The following is a 17,715-nucleotide window of genomic DNA, read 5'->3' as shown; positions in this document are numbered from 1 at the left end:
TGTCTCCTCATTATTTACCCCTTTACTGAGGGGAAACAATCAAGAACATACGAACTTGGAACAGGAGTAGGCCATCTGGCCCCTCGAGCCTGCTCCACCATTCAATGAGATCATGGCTGATCTTTTGTGGACTCAGCTCCACTTTCCGGCCCGAACACCATAACCCTTAATCCCTTTATTCTTCAAAAAACGATCTATCTTCATCTTAAAAACATTTAATGAAGGAGCCTCTACTGCTTCACTGGGCAAGGAATTCTATAGATTCACAACCCTTTGGGTGAAGAAGTTCCTCCTAAACTCAGTCCTAAATCTACTTCCCCTTATTTTGAGGCTATGCCCCCTAGTTCTGCTTTCACCCGCCAGTGGAAACAACCTGCCCGCATCTATCCTATCTATTCCCTTCATAATCTTATATGTTTCTATAAGATCCCCCCTCATCCTTCTAAATTCCATCGAGTACAGTCCCAGTCTACTCAACCTCTCCTCGTAATCCAACCCCTTCAGCTCTGGGATTAACCCAGTGAACTTTTCCCCACGCACTTTAAACCTTTGTCCCCTGGTACTTGACTCTCCTACCCTAGGAAAGAGCATCTGACTATCCACTCTGTCTATGCCACTCATAATCCTGTAGACCCCTATCAGGTCGCCCCTCAACCTCCGTCGTTCCAGTGAGAACAGACCGAGTTTTTAAAATTTTTAAAATAGAATTTACAGTGCAGAAGGAGGCCATTCGGCCCATTGAGTCTGCACCAGCTCTTGGAAAGAGCACCCTACCCAAGGTCCACACCTCCACCCTATCCCCATAACCAAGGAACCCCACCCAACACTAAGGGCAATTTTTGGACACTAAGGATAATTTATCATGTCCAATCCACCTACCCTGCACATCTTTGGACTGTGGGAGGGAACCGGAGCACCCGGAGGAAACCCACGCATACACGGGGAGAACGTGCAGACTCCGCACAGATAGTGACCCAAGCCGGAATCGAACCTGGGACCCTGGAGCTGTGAAGCAATTGCGCTAACCACAATGCTACTGTGCACCCCTCTCCTTTTTCTAACCTCTCCTCATAGCTAACGACCTCCATCCCAGGCAACATCCTAGTAAACCGCTTCTGTACCCTCTCCAAATCATCCACATCCTTCTGGTAGTGTGGCGACCAGAATTGTGCGCAATATTCCAGATGAGGCCTAACTAAGGTCCTGTACAGCTGCAACATGACTTGCCAATTTTTATACTCAATGCCCCGGCCTCTACTGCTTCACTGGGCAAGGAATTCTATAGATTCACAACCCTTTGGGTGAAGAAGTTCTTCCTAAACTCAGTCCTAAATCTACTTCCCCTTATTTTGAGGCTATGCCCCCTAGTTCTGCTTTCACCCGCCAGTGGAAACAACCTGCCCGCATCTATCCTATCGATTCCCTTCATAATTTTATATGTTTCTATAAGATCCCCCCTCATCCTTCTAAATTCCAACGAGTACAGTCCCAGTCTACTCAACCTCTCCTCGTAATCCAACCCCTTCAACTCTGGGATTAACCAGGTGAATCTCCTCTGCACACCCTCCAGTGCCAGTACGTCCTTTCTCAAGTAAGGAGACCAAAACACAATACTCCAGGTGTGGCCTCACTAACACCTTATACAATTGCAGCAGAACCTCCCTAGTCTTAAACTCCATCCCTCTAGCAATGAAGGACAAAATTCCATTTGCCTTCTTAATCACCTGTTGCACCTGAAAACCAACTTTTTGTGACTCATGCACTAGCACACCCAGGTCTCTCTGCACAGCAGCATGTTTTCATATTTTATCATTTAAATAATAATCCCTTTTGCTGTTATTCCTACTAAAATGGATAACCTCACATTTGTCAACATTGTATTCCATCTGCCATACCCTAGCCCATTCACTTAGCCTATCCAAATCCCTCTGCAGACTTCCAGTATCCTCTGCACTTTTTGCTTTACCACTTATCTTAGTGTCGTCTGCAAACTTGGACACATTGCCCTTGGTCCCCAACTCCAAATCATCTATGTAAATTGTGAACAGTTGTGGGCCCAACACTGATCCCTGAGGGACACCACTAGCTACTGATTGCCAACCAGAGAAACACCCATTAATCCCCACTCTTTGCTGTCTATTAATTAACCAATCCTCTATCCATGCTACTACTTTCCCCATAATGCCATGCATCTTTTGCCATGCAGCAACCTTTTGTGTGGCACCTTGTCAAAGGCTTTCTGGAAATCCAGATATACCACATCCATTGGCTCCCCGTTATCTACCGCACTGGTAATATCCTCAAAAAATTCCACTAAATTAGTTAGGCACGACCTGCCCTTTATGAACCCATGCTGCGTCTGTCCAATGGGACAATTTCCATCCAGATGCCTCGCTATTTCTTCCTTGATAGTAGATTCCAGCATCTTCCCTACTACCGAAGTTAAGCTCACTGGCCTATAATTACCCGCTTTCTGCCTACCTCCTTTTTTAAACAGTGGTGTCACGTTTGCTAATTTCCAATCCGCCGGGACCACCCCAGAGTCTAGTGAATTTTGGTAAATTATCACTAGTGCATTTGCAATTTCCCTAGCCATCTCTTTTAGCACTCTGGGATGCATTCCATCAGGGCCAGGAGACTTGTCTACCTTTAGCCCCATTAGCTTGCCCATCACGACCTCCTTGGTGATATCAAGCCTCTCAATGTCCTCACCTGTCATAGCCTCATTTCCATCAGTCACTGGCATGTTATTTGTGTCTTCCACTGTGAAGACCGACCCAAAAAACCTGTTCAGTTCCTCAGCCATTTCCTCATCTCCCATTATTAAATCTCCCTTCTCATCCTCTAAAGGACCAATATTTACCTTAGCCACTCTTTTTTGTTTTATGTATTTGTAGAAACTTTTACTATCTGTTTTTATATTCTGAGCAAGTTTACTCCTTCCAATCCTTCCAATCCTCCCTATCTCTGTCTCTCAGAGTTTTATACACCTCAATCACTTCCCCCCTCAGCCTTCTCTGCTCCAGGGAAAACAACTGCAGCCTATCGGGTGGCACGGTTGCACAGTGGTTAGCACTGTGGCTTCACAGCTCCATGGTCCCAGGTTCGATTCCGGCTTGGGTCACTGTCTGTGCAGAGTCTGCACATCCTCCCCGTGTCTGCGTGGGTTTCCTCCGGGTGCTCCGGTTTCCTCCCACAGTCCAAAGATGTGCAGGTCAGGTGGATTGACTAAGCTAAATTGCCCCTCGTGTCCAAAAAGATTGGGTGGGGTTACTGGGTTATGGGGATAGGGTGGAGGTATGGGCTTGGGTAGGGTGCTCTTTCCAAGGGCCAGTGCAGACTCGATGGGCCGAATGGCCTCCTTCTGCACTGTACATTCTATGATTCTATCCAATCTCTCTTCACAGCTGAAACGCTCCAGCCCAGGCAACATCCTGATGAATCTCCTCTGCATCCTTCCCAGTGAAATCACTTCCTTCCTATAGTGTGGTGACCAGAACCGCACACAGTACTCTAGCTGTGACCTAAACAGTGTTTTATACAGCTCCAGCATAACCTCTCTGCTCCTATATTCAATGCCTCAGCTAATAAAGGCAAGAATCCCATCTACCTCCTTAACCATCTGATCTACCCGTGCTGCTGCCTTCAGGGATCTGTGGACATATTCCCCAAGGTCCCTCTGGTCCTCTGCATTTCCTAGCGTCCTACCGTTCATTGTGTATTCCTTTGCCTTGTTAGTCTTCCCAAAACTCTTCCCCACATTTTTCAGGGTTAAATTCCATTTGCCACTGTTATGCCCGTCTGACCAGTCCATTTATATCAACCTGTAATGTTAGGCTTTCCTCCTCGATATTCACCAACAATCTTCGTGTCATCTGTGAACTTACTGATCATACCCCCACATTCCCGTCTAGGTCATTAATAGACATCCAAACTCTGGGGGTAACATTCCTGGGCATTATTGCTGTGGGCGTAACATTCTTGCAAACACTGATACTCCAGGGGTAATATTGCTGGACATTGATACTGTGGAAGGGTCACAATAACATTGAATGTTGGCAGAGACCCGATGTGTGGACCGGTGATGAATATAGATCCTTTTCATACCTGTTTCTCGGAAGGATTTGTCATTGGGCTGGGTAACAGAGCAGAGGCTGTTCAACACCAAAGTCCCCAGCCTGGAAGTGCGTTCTGCAGATTTGTAATAATCCAGCGAGTTATTGTTCAGCACAAGCCAGCGCTTCTTCAGTTTCAGTGAGGAGGTTTTCGTATTGCTCCCCATCTGCTTGTAGAGCCAACCTGGAAAACAACAGGGGGGGGGGGTAAGAACAGGAGACTGCATTCCCACAGAACACCCCCCCCTCACAGACACCCCTCTCACAGATTCCCCCCCACAGACACCCCACCACACAGATTACCCCCCAGACACCCCCCCCACAGACACCCCCCTCACAGATTCCCCCCCACAGACACCCCACCACACAGATTACCCCCAGACACCCCCCACAGACCCCCCCACATAGACCCCCCCAACAGAAACCCCCCCCTCACAGACCCCCCCACATAGACCATCCCTCACAGACCTCCCAACAGAAACCCCCCTCATAGACCCCCCAAAAGAAACCCCCTCCAACAGAAACCCCCAACAGAAACTCCTCCACACAGACCCCCCTCACAGACCCCACCTCACACAGACCCCACCTCACACAGACCCCCCCTCACAGACCCCTTCCAACAGAACCCCCCCCGTCCCCCTCCACACAGACCCCTCACACAGACCACCCCCCACACAGACCCCCCTCACAGAGATCCCCCTCACACAGACCCCCCCAACACAGACCCCCTCACAGAAACCCCCCACCCCACAGAAACCCCCCTCACAGAAACCCACCTCACAGAAACCCCCCCTCACAGAAACCCCCCCTCACAGAAACCCCCTCTAACAGAAACCCCCCCACACAGAAACCCCCCTTCACAGAAACCCCCCTCACAGAAACCCCCCTCACAGAAACCCCCCTCACAGAAACCCCCCCTCACAGAAACCCCCCTCACAGAAACCCCCCTCACAGAAACCCCCTTCACAGAACCCCACCCCTCACAGAAACCCCCCTCACAGAACCCCCCCCTCACAGAAACCCCCCGTCACAGAAACCCCCTTCACAGAAACCCACCCCTCACAGAAACCCCACCCACAGAAACCGCCCTCACAGAAACCCCACTCCTCACAGAAACCCCCTCTCACAGAAACCCCCCCTCACAGAAACCCCCCCTCACAGAAACCCCCCTCACAGAAACCCACCTCACAGAAACCCCCCCTCACAGAAACCCCCCCTCACAGAAACCCCCTCTCACAGAAACCCCCCCACACAGAAACCCCCTCTCACAGAAACCCCCCCTCACAGAAACCCCCCCTCACAGAAACCCCCTTCACAGAAACCCCACCCCTCACAGAAACCCCCTCTCACAGAAACCCCCCTCACAGAAACCCCCCTCACAGAAACCCCCCGTCACAGAAACCCCCTTCACAGAAACCCCACCCACAGAAACCGCCCTCACAGAAACCCCACTCCTCACAGAAACCCCCTCTCACAGAAACCCCCCCTCACAGAAACCCCCCCTCACAGAAACCCCCTTCACAGAAACCCCACCCCTCACAGAAACCCCCTCTCACAGAAACCCCCCTCACAGAAACCCCCCTCACAGAAACCCCCCCTCACAGGAACCCCCTTCACAGAAACCCACCCCTCACAGAAACCCCCCTCACAGAAATCCCCCTCACAGAAACCCCCCTCACAGAAACCCCCTCACAGAAACCCCCCCTCACAGAAACCCACCCCTTCACAGAAACCCACCCCTTCACAGAAACCCACCCCTCACAGAAACCCCCCCTCACAGAAACCCCCCCTCACAGAAACCCCCTTCACAGAAACCCACCCCTCACAGAAACCCCCCTCACAGAAATCCCCCTCACAGAAACCCCCCTCACAGAAACCCCCCCTCACAGAAACCCCCCTCACAGAAACCCCCCTCACAGAAACCCCCCTCACGGAAACCCCCCTTCACAGAAACCCCCCCTCACAGAAACCCCCCCTCACAGAAACCCCCTTCACAGAAACCCACCCCTCACAGAAACCCCCCTCACAGAAATCCCCCTCACAGAAACCCCCCTCACAGAAACCCCCTCACAGAAACCCCCCCTCACAGAAACCCCCTTCACAGAAATCCCCCTCACAGAAACCCCCTTCACAGAAACCCCCCTCACAGAAACCCCCCCTCACAGAAACCCCCCTCACAGAAACCCCCCCTCACAGAAACCCCCTTCACAGAAACCCCCTTCACAGAAACCCACCCCTCACAGAAACCCCCCTCACAGAAACCCCCCCTCACAGAAACCCCCCTCACAGAAATCCCCCTCACAGAAACCCCCCTCACAGAAACCCCCTCTCACAGAAACCCCCCTCACAGAAACCCCCCCTCACAGAAACCCCCTCTCACAGAAACCCCCCTCACAGAAATCCCCCTCACAGAATCCCCCTTCACAGAAACCTCCCCACCACAGACCTCCCCACCACAGACCCCGCTCACAGACCCCCCGAGAACAGACCCCCCCACCCCAGAAACCCGCCACCCCATAGAAACCGCCCCCCCCCCTCACAGAAACTCTGATTTTCTTTTGTAATCTCAAATGATTTGAGTGGGCGGGTGGGGGAAGGGGAGTGGGTGTGTGGGCGGGATGGGGGAGGGGAGACGGGGTGTGGGTGGGATGGGGGAGGGGAGAGATGGTGTGGGTGTGATGGGGGAGGGGAGACGGGGTGTGGGTGGGATGGGGGAAGGGGAGAGGGGGTGTGGGTGGGATGGGGGAGGGGAGATGGGGTGTGGGTTGGATGGGGAGGGGAGAGGGGGTGTGGGTGTGATGGGGGAGGGGAGACGGTGTGTGGGTGGGATGGGGGTGGGGAGAGGAGGTGTGGGTGTGATGGGGGAGGGGAGACGGGGTGTGGGAGGGATGGGGAGGGGAGAGGGGGTGTGGGCGGGATGGGGAGGGGAGAGGGGGTTTCGGCTGGTGGTGGAAGGGGAGAGGGGGTGTGGGCGGGATGGGGAGGGGAGAGGGGGTGTGGGCGGGAGGGGAGAGGGGGTGTGATGGGGGAGGGGAGAGGAGGTGTGGGCGGGAGGGGGAGGGGAGAGGGGGTGTGGGCGGGTGGGGGAAGGGGAGAGGGGGTGTGGGCGGGATGGGGGAGGGGAGGGGGTGGTGGGTGTGATGGGGGAGGGGAGACGGGGTGTGGGTGGGATGGGGGAGGGGAGGGGAGAGGGGGTGTGGGTGTGATGGGGAGGGCAGAGGGGGTGTGGGTGTGATGGGGGAGGTGAGAGGGGGTGTGGGTGTGATGGGGAGGGGAGAGGGGGTGTGGGCGGGATGGGGAGGGGAGAGGGGGTGTGGGCGGGATGGGAGAGGGGATAGGGGGTGTGGGCGGGATGGGGGAGGGGAGAGGGTGTGTGGGCGGGATGGGGGAGGGGAGAGGGGGTGTGGGTGTGGATGGGGGAAGGGGAGAGGGGGTGTGGGCGGGATGGGGAGGGGAGAGGGGGTGTGATGGGGGAGGGGAGAGGGGGTGTGGGCGGGATGGGGGAGGGGAGAGGGGGTGTGGGAGGGTGGGGGAAGGGGAGAGGGGGTGTGGGCGGGATGGGGGAGGGGAGAGGGGGTGTGGGTGTAATGGGGAGGGGAGAGGCGGTGTGGGTGTGATGGGGAGGGGAGAGGGGGTGTGGGCGGGATGGGGAGGGGAGAGGGGGTGTGGGCGGGATGGGGGAGGGGAGAGGGGGTGTGGGTGTGATGGGGAGGGGAGAGGGGGTGTGGGTGGGATGGGGGAGGGGAGAGGGGGTGTGGGTGTGGATGGGGAGGGGAGAGGGGGTGTGGGTGTGGATGGGGAGGGGAGAGGGGGTGTGGGTGTGGATGGGGAGGGGAGAGGGGGTGTGGGTGTGGATGGGGAGGGGAGAGGGGGTGTGGGTGTGATGGGGAGGGGAGAGGGGGTGTGGGCGGGAGGTGGGAGTGGGCGGGAGGGGGAGTGGGGGGTAAGGGGAGTGGGCGGGAGGGGGGGAGTTGGGGAGTGGGAATGGGTGTGTAAGGGGGCGGAGGGTTTGACGGGTGACAGAGTGCAAACTGTGACAAAAATTACTTCCATTTTTTTGGAGTGAGTGGTTAGTTGAGCCCCTGGAACCGTTCTGAATGGCTGTCGGCGCAGTCACTCAGTTTGGGTCACGCCAGGGTCACTCAGCTCCTGACCTCATTACAGTCTTGGTTCAAACATGGACAAAAGCGCTGAATGCCAGAGGTGAGGTGAGAGTGACTGCCCTCGACATCAAGGCAGCATTTAACCAGGTCTGGCATCAAGGAGCCCGAGCTAAACTGGAGTCAATGGGAATCAGGGGAAAACTCTCCGCTGGTTGGAGTCACTCCCGGCACAAAGGAAGATGGTTGTGGTGGTTGGAGGTCAATCATCTCAGCTCCAGGACATCACTGCAGGAGTTCCTCAGGGTCGTGTCCTCGGCCCAACCATCTTCAGCTGCTTCATCAATGACCTCCCTTCCATCATAAGGTCAGAAGTGGGGATGTTTGGGGATGACTGCACAATGTTCAGCACCATTCGCGATATCCCTTCAGGGGAATATCCGCAGTGACACCAAGGACCAAACAAGAAGCAAATCTCCCAAATCAGGAGACACATTCCTGTTCCAACAAAACCCACTCAATGTCACCATTTCCCCCACAACGGAGACCCCCAAACACGCACCTCTTGGTAAGGTCCATCTTTCCTTGCTTAAAAACCTTATCCCTCACTATCCCATCCGCCTCATTAATCCTCACCTCGAACAATGAACTCTTGTCCGTCACTAATGGCATCTCGCTTGGATTTGTGAAGCAGTGATATCCAGTGATGCATCTCTTCGGGGCTGTCGGAGTTACAGTGAATCACTCGGGTCGCCAAGATTATCACAAATGAGTTTGGTCTAAAAATACAAAACACTGTTTAGAAAACAATCTTCATCTCCCGATATCCCCCTCCTCTCCTGAAGGTGCTGATTCTCACTGGGGTACAGGGTCCCCCTCCTCTCCTGAAGGTGCTGACTCTCACTGGGGTACAGACTCCCCCTCCTCTCCTGAAGGCGCTGACTCTCACTGGGGTACAGACTCCCCCCTCCTGAAGGTGCTGACTCTCACTGGGGTACAGACTCCCCCCTCCTGAAGGTGCTGACTCTGGGGTACAGACTCCCCCTCCTCTCCTGAAGGTGCTGAGTCTGGGGTACAGACTGCCCCTCCTCTCCTGAAGGTGCTGACTCTCACTGGGGTACAGGCACCCGCTCCTCTCCTGAAGGTGCTGACTCTCACTGGGGTACAGACTCCCCCTCCTCTCCTGAAGGTGCTGACTCTCACTGGGGTACAGACTCCCTCCTCTCCTGAAGGTGCTGACTTTCACTGGGGTACAGACTCCCCCTCCTCTGCTGAAGGTGCTGACTCTCGCTGGGGTACAGACTCCCCCCTCCTGAAGGTGCTGACTCTCACTGGGGTACAGACTCCCTCTCCTCTCCTGAAGGTGCTGACTCTCACTGGGGTACAGGGTCCCCTCCTCTCCTGAAGGTGCTGACTCTCACTGGGGTATGGGAACTATTCCCACAATATACGAGGAGAAAGATTGATGGGGCGAAGGCAGGGCGTTTGTATTCCATCAGGAATTCAGTAAAGTGCCACGTTAAAGGTTACTGCACAAGATGAGAAATCATGGTTTTGGGGGTGATTGGATTGGATTTGTTTATTGTCACGTGTACTGAGGTACGGGAAAAGTATTATTTAGTGAGCAGCTCAAACAGATCATTAAGTACATGAAAAGAAAAGAAAATACATAATAGGGCAACACAAGGTACACAATGTAAATACCAGCATCGGATGAAGCATACAGGGTGTAGTGTTAATGAGGTCAGTCCATAAGAAGGTCATTTAGGAGTCTGGTGAAAGCGGGGAAGAAGCTGTTTTTGAGTCTGTTCGGACGTGTTCTCAGAATTCTGTATCTCCTGCCCGATGGAAGAAGTTGGAAGAGTGAGTAAGCCGGGTGGGAGGGATCTTTGATTATGCTGCCCGCTTTCCCCAGGCAGCGGGAGGTGTAGATGGAGTCAGTGGGTGGGAGGAGGTTCGTGTGATGGACTGGGCGGTGTTCACGACTCTCTGAAGTTTCTTGCGGTCCTAGGCCGAGCAGTTGCCATACCAGGCTGTGATGCAGCCCGATAGGATGCTCTCTGTGGTGCAGGGGATTGAACCCCCACTGCTGCCTTGTTCTGCATTACAAGCCAGCTGTTTCACCCACTGTGCTAAACCAGCTGCAATTAGAACCAATCGGAAAGCAAGCTACACTAAATCTGGAAATGTACAATGAGGCAGGATTAATTAGTGACCTCATAATCAAAGCATTGATCACAATATTATTGAATTTCACATTCAATTTGAGGGAGAGAGGAGTTGATCTGAGACTAGTGTTTTAAACTGAAGTCAGAGGGCACAAAGTCAGAACAGCAAAGTGAGCTGGGAAATTAGGTTACAGACAAGAGGCAGAGATTTACAGATATTTCAGAATACATTCTGTATTCAGAAAAGATACATTCCAGCGAGGAAGGGAAGGACCCACCATTCGGGACTTGCTAAAAAGAAGTTAAAAATATCAAATTGAAAAAAAGTGTCAAATTGTACAAATTGTCAGGTCAGAATATAAAGAATAACAAAGTTCACTAAAAGATTAATAAGGAGAGGAAATCAGTGGACGAGGTGTTAGAAATATAGACAGAGTAAGAGTTTCTAAAGGTATTGAAGGAGGAAAAGAGAGAGTGAAGTGAAATTTGGTCCTCTACAGAACGGGGTGGGCAGATATTTCAAAGAACAAACAAAGAACAAAGAAATGTACAGCACAGGAACAGGCCCTTCGGCCCTCCAAGCCCGTGCCGACCATGCTGCCCGACTAAACTACAATCTTCTACACTTCCTGGGTCCGTATCCTTCTATTCCCATCCTATTCATGTATTTGTCAAGATACCCCTTAAATGTCACTATCGTCCCTGCTTCCATCACCTCCTCTGGTAGCGAGTTCACGTCTGTCTTCACTGTAGAGAATACAAAGCCCAGAAATAATTGTGAACCAGGAGGTGAAAGGGAGGGAGAATTAATACAATCACCAGGGAAAGTGTACTGAGAAAATCATTCGAACTGAAAGCTGACATATCTGCAGGTCCTGTGGCTGGTCGACGCATTGGTTATAATTTTCAAAAATTCCTTAGATTCTGGAAAGGTTCCATCAGATTGGAAAATAGAGAATGTGACTCCTCTAATCAAGATAGGAAAGAGGCAGAAATAAGGAAACTCAGGCCAGTTAGTTTAACATCTGTCGCATGGAAATGCCTGGAATCTAATATTGAGGAGGTTATAGTGGGAACTCTCAAAATCTCACTCCAACCAAACACAGTCAACATGGTTTTGTGAAAGTGAAATCGTGTTTGACTAATTTATTGGAGTTCTTTGAGGAAGGAACATTCAACGTGGATACAGGGGAACCTGGAGATGTGCTAGTCTTACATTCCCAGAAGACATTTGGCAAGGTGCCACATCAGAGGTTATTATGTAAAATGAAAGCTCAGGTGTAGGTAACATATTAGCAGAGATGGAGGATTGGTTAGCGAGCAGGAAGCAGAGAGTATGGATGAATAGCTTTTTTTAGTTGGGAAGATTGTTGAATTCAGTGTTACAGGGATCTGTGCTGGGGCCACAACTATTTCCATTCTCCAGGTCACTTGAATGAAGGGATCAAACGTATCATTGCAAAATTTGTGAATAACACAAAAATAGGTAGGAAAGTAAGCTGTGAGGAGGACATAAGGGGCTAGAATCTCTGATCCCGACGCCGAATTGTGTTCAGTGACGGGGCGGAGAATCCCTTATGACACCGAAATCAGGGGCGGCACCACTCTCGCAATGCCCCTCCCCCTGAAACGCGGCATACTCGAGGAGTACGCCACGCGCCGTATCCACGGCCTCCGTACGTTGGCTGAGGCCCGCCTTGTGATGCTCCATCCCCATCCGGACCAGTTCCCAATGGGACACGTGTGGTCTCACTCGTCAGGAACTCGGCGTGGCGGTTGCTGACTCAGTCCAGTGCTGCCACAGTCAGGGGAGGGCCGATCCGTGGGCTGAGGGGGCATTATTCAGGGCTGGGGGCACTATGGGGGGGGGGGGGGGCGGTCCGGGGCGCACGAGCTGGCTGAAGGGGGAGGGGACAATTTTTTTGCAGGCCGGGTCTGCGGGCTGCGTCCGTCAAGCAGCACCGCGCAGCCGGCGTGAGCGGCACGGACACGGACACGGTAAGCAGCACCGCGCAGCCGGTGTGAGCGGCACGGACACGGACACGGCAACTCTCCAGGTTGTATCGGCAGCTCGAGCCAGGTGCTCTATGCTGCCTGGGTGCTAGCCCCCAGCAAAACGGGGAATCGGTGGCCGTTTTGAGGCAGTTTTCCTGGGGTAAAACACCACTGATTTCACGCCGGCGTGGGGGATGGGGTATCCAGCCCAGGGAGTCTGCAAATGAAGGTAGACCGGTTCAGTGAGTGGGTAAAACTGTTTGAGATGGAGTGGAACGTGGGGAAATGTGACCTTCTTCACTCTGGCAGGAGGAATAGAAAAACAGCAAATTATTTAAATGGAGAGAGATTGCAGAACTCCGGTACAGAGGGATCTGGGCATCCTGGTCCATCAATCAGGAAAGGTCAGTGCTCAGGGACAGCAAGTCATGAGGAAGGTAAATGGAATTGTGTGGGCCTGGAGTCACATGTAGGCCAGACCAGGGAAGGACGGCAGATTCCTTCCCTAAAGGACATTTGTGAAGCAGACGGGTGTCCCTCGTGTTACCTGTCAGGGTTGTCAGAGGCGCACACGGACTCGATCATTCCCACATCGACTGTACCCTGGGCCAAAACAAACAAACAGATTAATGACAGAGCAGCAAAATCGCTGCCACACACAATTCTGCTGATACAACACTATTCAGTTTCAGAATTCTCAATCCTGCCCCTCGGTGTCTGTGCCTCTGAAGTAAGATTCAGCTACCCACACCCACTGACATCAGCAAGATCTTACCAACTTTTACAGATGCACCATAGAAAGCATCCTATCGGGCTGCATCACAGCCTGGTATGGCAACTGCTCGGCCCAGGGCCGCAAGAAACTTCAGAGAGTCATGAACACCGCCCAGTCCATCACACGAACCTGCCTCCCATCCATTGACTCTGTCTACACCTCCCGCTGCCTGGGGAAAGCGGGCAGCATAATCAAAGACCCCTCCCACCCGGCTTACTCACTCTTCCATCATCTTCCATCGGGCAGGAGATACAGAAGTCTGAGAACACGCACGAACAGACTCAAAAACAGCTTCTTCCCCACTGTTACCAGACTCCTAAATGACCCTCTTATGGACTGACGTCATTAACACTACACCCTGTATGCTTCACCCGATGCCAGTGTCGCTGTATTTACATTGTGTATTTATCGTATGTCCTGTGTTTTTTCATGTACGGAAGATCTGTCTGGACTGTTCACAGAACAATACTTTTCACTGAACCTCGATACACGGGACAATAAAGCAAAATCTAATCTCAGAGTCTTATCCAAAGGAGAAGCCGAACGGGTTCAACCATTCATTTAAAATCACCCACAAATCAACAGCCTCCCCATATCCCCAAAGCACATTAGCCCACAGCACGGGGTTAGATACAGAGTAAAGCTCCCTCCCCACTGTCCCCATCAAACACCCCCAGGACAGGTACAGCACGGGGTTAGATACAGAGTAAAGCTCCCTCTACACTGTCCCCATCAAACACTCCCAGGACAGGTACAGCACGGGGTTAGATACAGAGTAAAGCTCCCTCGACACTGTGCCCATCAAACACTCCCAGGACAGGGACAGCACGGGGTTAGATACAGAGTAAAGCTCCCTCTACACTGTCCCCATCAAACACTCCCAGGACAGGTACAGCACGGGGTTAGATACAGAGTAAAGCTCCCTCTACACTGTCCCCATCAAACACTCCCAGGACAGGTACAGCACAGGGTTAGATACAGGGTAAAGCTCCCTCTACACTGTCCCCATCAAACACTCCCAGGACAGGGACAGCACGGGGTTAGATACAGAGTAAAGCTCCCTCGACACTGTCCCCATCAAACACTCCCAGGACAGGTACAGCACGGGGTTAGATACAGAGTAAAGCTCACTCTACACAGTCCCCATCAAACACTCCCAGGACAGGTACAGCACGGGGTTCGATACAGAGTAAAGCTCCCTCTACACTGTCCCCATCAAACACTCCCAGGACAGGGACAGCACGGGGTTAGATACAGAGTAAAGCTCCCTCTACACTGTCCCCATCAAACACTCCCAGGACAGGTACAGCACGGGGTTCGATACAGAGTAAAGCTCCCTCCCCACTGTCCCCATCAAACACTCCCAGGACAGGTACAGCACGGGGTTAGATACAGAGTAAAGCTCCCTCTACACTGTCCCCATCAAACACTCCCAGGACAGGTACAGCACGGGGTTAGATACAGAGTAAAGCTTCCTCTACACTGTCCTCATCAAACACTCCCAGGACAGGTACAGCACGGGGTTAGATACAGAGTAAAGCTCCCTCTACACTGTCCCCATCAAACACTCCCAGGACAGGTACAGTACGGGGTTAGATAGAGAGTAAAGCTCCCTCTACACTGTCCCCATCAAACACTCCCAGGACAGGTACAGCACGGGGTTAGATACAGAGTAAAGCTCCCTCTACACTGTCCCCATCAAACACTCCCAGGACAGGTACAGCACGGGGTTAGATACAGAGTAAAGCTCCCTCTACACTGTCCCCATCAAACACTCCGAGGACAGGTACAGCACGGGGTTAGATACAGAGTAAAGCTCCCTCTACACTGTCCCCATCAAACACTCCCAGGACAGGTACAGCACGGGGTTAGATACAGAGTAAAGCTCCCTCTACACTGTCCCCCTCAAACACTCCCAGGACAGGTACAGCACGGGGTTAGATACAGAGTAAAGCTCCCTCTACACTGTCCCCCTCAAACACTCCCAGGACAGGTACAGCACGGGGTTAGATACAGAGTAAAGCTCCCTCTACACTGTCCCCCACAAACACTCCCAGGACAGGTACAGCACGGGGTTAGATACAGAGTAAAGCTCCCTCAACACTGTCCCCATCAAACACTCCCAGGACAGGTACAGCACGGGTTAGATACAGAGTAAAGCTTCCTCTACACTGTCCCCATCAAACACTCCCAGGATAGGTACACATGGGGTTAGATACAGAGTAAAGCTCCCTCTACACTGTCCCCATCAAACACTCCCAGGACAGGGACAGCACGGGGTTAGATACAGAGTAAAGCTCCCTCGACACTGTCCCCATCAAACACTCCCAGGACAGGTACAGCACGGGGTTAGATACAGAATAAAGCTCCCTCTACACTGTCCCCATCAAACACTCCCAGGACAGGTACAGCACGCGGTTAGATACAGAGTAAAGCTCCCTCTACACTGTCGCCATCAAACACTCCCAGGACAGGTACAGCACGGGGTTAGGTACAGAGTAAAGCTCCCTCTACACTGTCCCCATCAAACACTCCCAGGACAGGTACAGCACGGGGTTAGATACAGAATAAAGCTCCCTCTACACTGTCCCCATCAAACACTCCCAGGACAGGTACAGCACGGGGTTAGATACAGAGTAAAGCTCCCTCTCCACTGTCCCCATCAAACACTCCCAGGACAGGTACAGCACGGGGTTAGATACAGAGTAAAGCTCCCTCTACACTGTCCCCATCAACCACTCCCAGGACAGGTACAGCACGGGGTTAGATAAAGAGTAAAGCTCCCTGTACACTGTCCCCATCAAACACTCCCAGGACAGGTACAGCACGGGGTTAGGTACAGAGTAAAGCTCCCTCTACACTGTCCCCATCAAACACTCCCAGGACAGGTACAGCACGGGGTTAGATACAGAGTAAAGCTCCCTCTACACTGTCCCCATCAAAGACTCCCAGGACAGGTACAGCACGGGGTTAGATACAGAACAAAGCTCCCTCTACACTGTCCCCATCAAACACTCCCAGGACAGGTACAGCACGGGGTTAGATACAGAGTAAAGCTCCCTCTACACTGTCCCCATCAAACATTCCCAGGACATGTACAGCACGGGTTAGATACAGAGTAAAGCTTCCTCTACACTGTCCCCATCAAACACTCCCAGGACAGGTACACACGGGGTTAGATACAGAGTAAAGCTCCCTCTACACTGTCCCCATCAAACACTCCCAGGACAGGTACAGCACGGGTTAGATACAGAGTAAAGCTCCCCCTACACTGTCCCCATCAAACACTCCCAGGACAGGTACAGCACGGGTTAGATACAGAGTAAAGCTTCCTCTACACTGTCCCCATCAAACACTCCCAGGACAGGTACACACGGGGTTAGATACAGAGTAAAGCTCCCTCTACACTGTCCCCATCAAACACTCCCAGGACAGGTACAGCACGGGGTTAGATACAGAGTAAAGCTCCCTCTACACTGTCCCCATCAAACACTCCCAGGACAGGTACAGCACGGGGTTAGATACAGAGTAAAGCTCCCTCTACACTGTCCCCATCAAACACTCCGAGGACAGGTACAGCACGGGGTTAGATACAGAGTAAAGCTCCCTCTACACTGTCCCCATCAAACACTCCCAGGACAGGTACAGCACGGGGTTAGATACAGAGTAAAGCTCCCTCTACACTGTCCCCCTCAAACACTCCCAGGACAGGTACAGCACGGGGTTAGATACAGAGTAAAGCTCCCTCTACACTGTCCCCCTCAAACACTCCCAGGACAGGTACAGCACGGGGTTAGATACAGAGTAAAGCTCCCTCTACACTGTCCCCCTCAAACACTCCCAGGACAGGTACAGCACGGGGTTAGATACAGAGTAAAGCTCCCTCAACACTGTCCCCATCAAACACTCCCAGGACAGGTACAGCACGGGTTAGATACAGAGTAAAGCTTCCTCTACACTGTCCCCATCAAACACTCCCAGGATAGGTACACATGGGGTTAGATACAGAGTAAAGCTCCCTCTACACTGTCCCCATCAAACACTCCCAGGACAGGGACAGCACGGGGTTAGATACAGAGTAAAGCTCCCTCGACACTGTCCCCATCAAACACTCCCAGGATAGGTACACATGGGGTTAGATACAGAATAAAGCTCCCTCTACACTGTCCCCATCAAACACTCCCAGGACAGGTACAGCACGCGGTTAGATACAGAGTAAAGCTCCCTCTACACTGTCGCCATCAAACACTCCCAGGACAGGTACAGCACGGGGTTAGGTACAGAGTAAAGCTCCCTCTACACTGTCCCCATCAAACACTCCCAGGACAGGTACAGCACGGGGTTAGATACAGAATAAAGCTCCCTCTACACTGTCCCCATCAAACACTCCCAGGACAGGTACAGCACGGGGTTAGATACAGAGTAAAGCTCCCTCTCCACTGTCCCCATCAAACACTCCCAGGACAGGTACAGCACGGGGTTAGATACAGAGTAAAGCTCCCTCTACACTGTCCCCATCAACCACTCCCAGGACAGGTACAGCACGGGGTTAGATAAAGAGT

The 17,715-nt window shown here is 52.6% G+C and overlaps 1 protein-coding gene across 1 annotated transcript in view; it reads right to left on the bottom strand.

Moving 5' to 3' along the window:
* Positions 1–17,715, bottom strand: part of LOC140385688 (unconventional myosin-X-like) — a 706,039-nt gene that overhangs the window by 9,695 nt on the left and 678,629 nt on the right. Inside the window, exons 30-32 of the mRNA XM_072468099.1 lie at positions 12,926–12,981; positions 8,852–8,994; positions 4,108–4,299 (exon numbers count right to left, since the gene is read on the bottom strand). Of these exons, the coding sequence (XP_072324200.1) occupies positions 4,108–4,299; positions 8,852–8,994; positions 12,926–12,981 (391 nt within the window). The remainder of the gene's footprint in view (positions 1–4,107; positions 4,300–8,851; positions 8,995–12,925; positions 12,982–17,715) is intronic.

Source organism: Scyliorhinus torazame, chromosome 2 (assembly GCF_047496885.1).
Source record: "Scyliorhinus torazame isolate Kashiwa2021f chromosome 2, sScyTor2.1, whole genome shotgun sequence".
Lineage (NCBI taxonomy): Eukaryota > Metazoa > Chordata > Chondrichthyes > Carcharhiniformes > Scyliorhinidae > Scyliorhinus > Scyliorhinus torazame.
The sequence above is the reverse complement of the archived record's forward strand: the minus strand, read 5'-3'. Positions and strand labels throughout refer to the sequence as shown.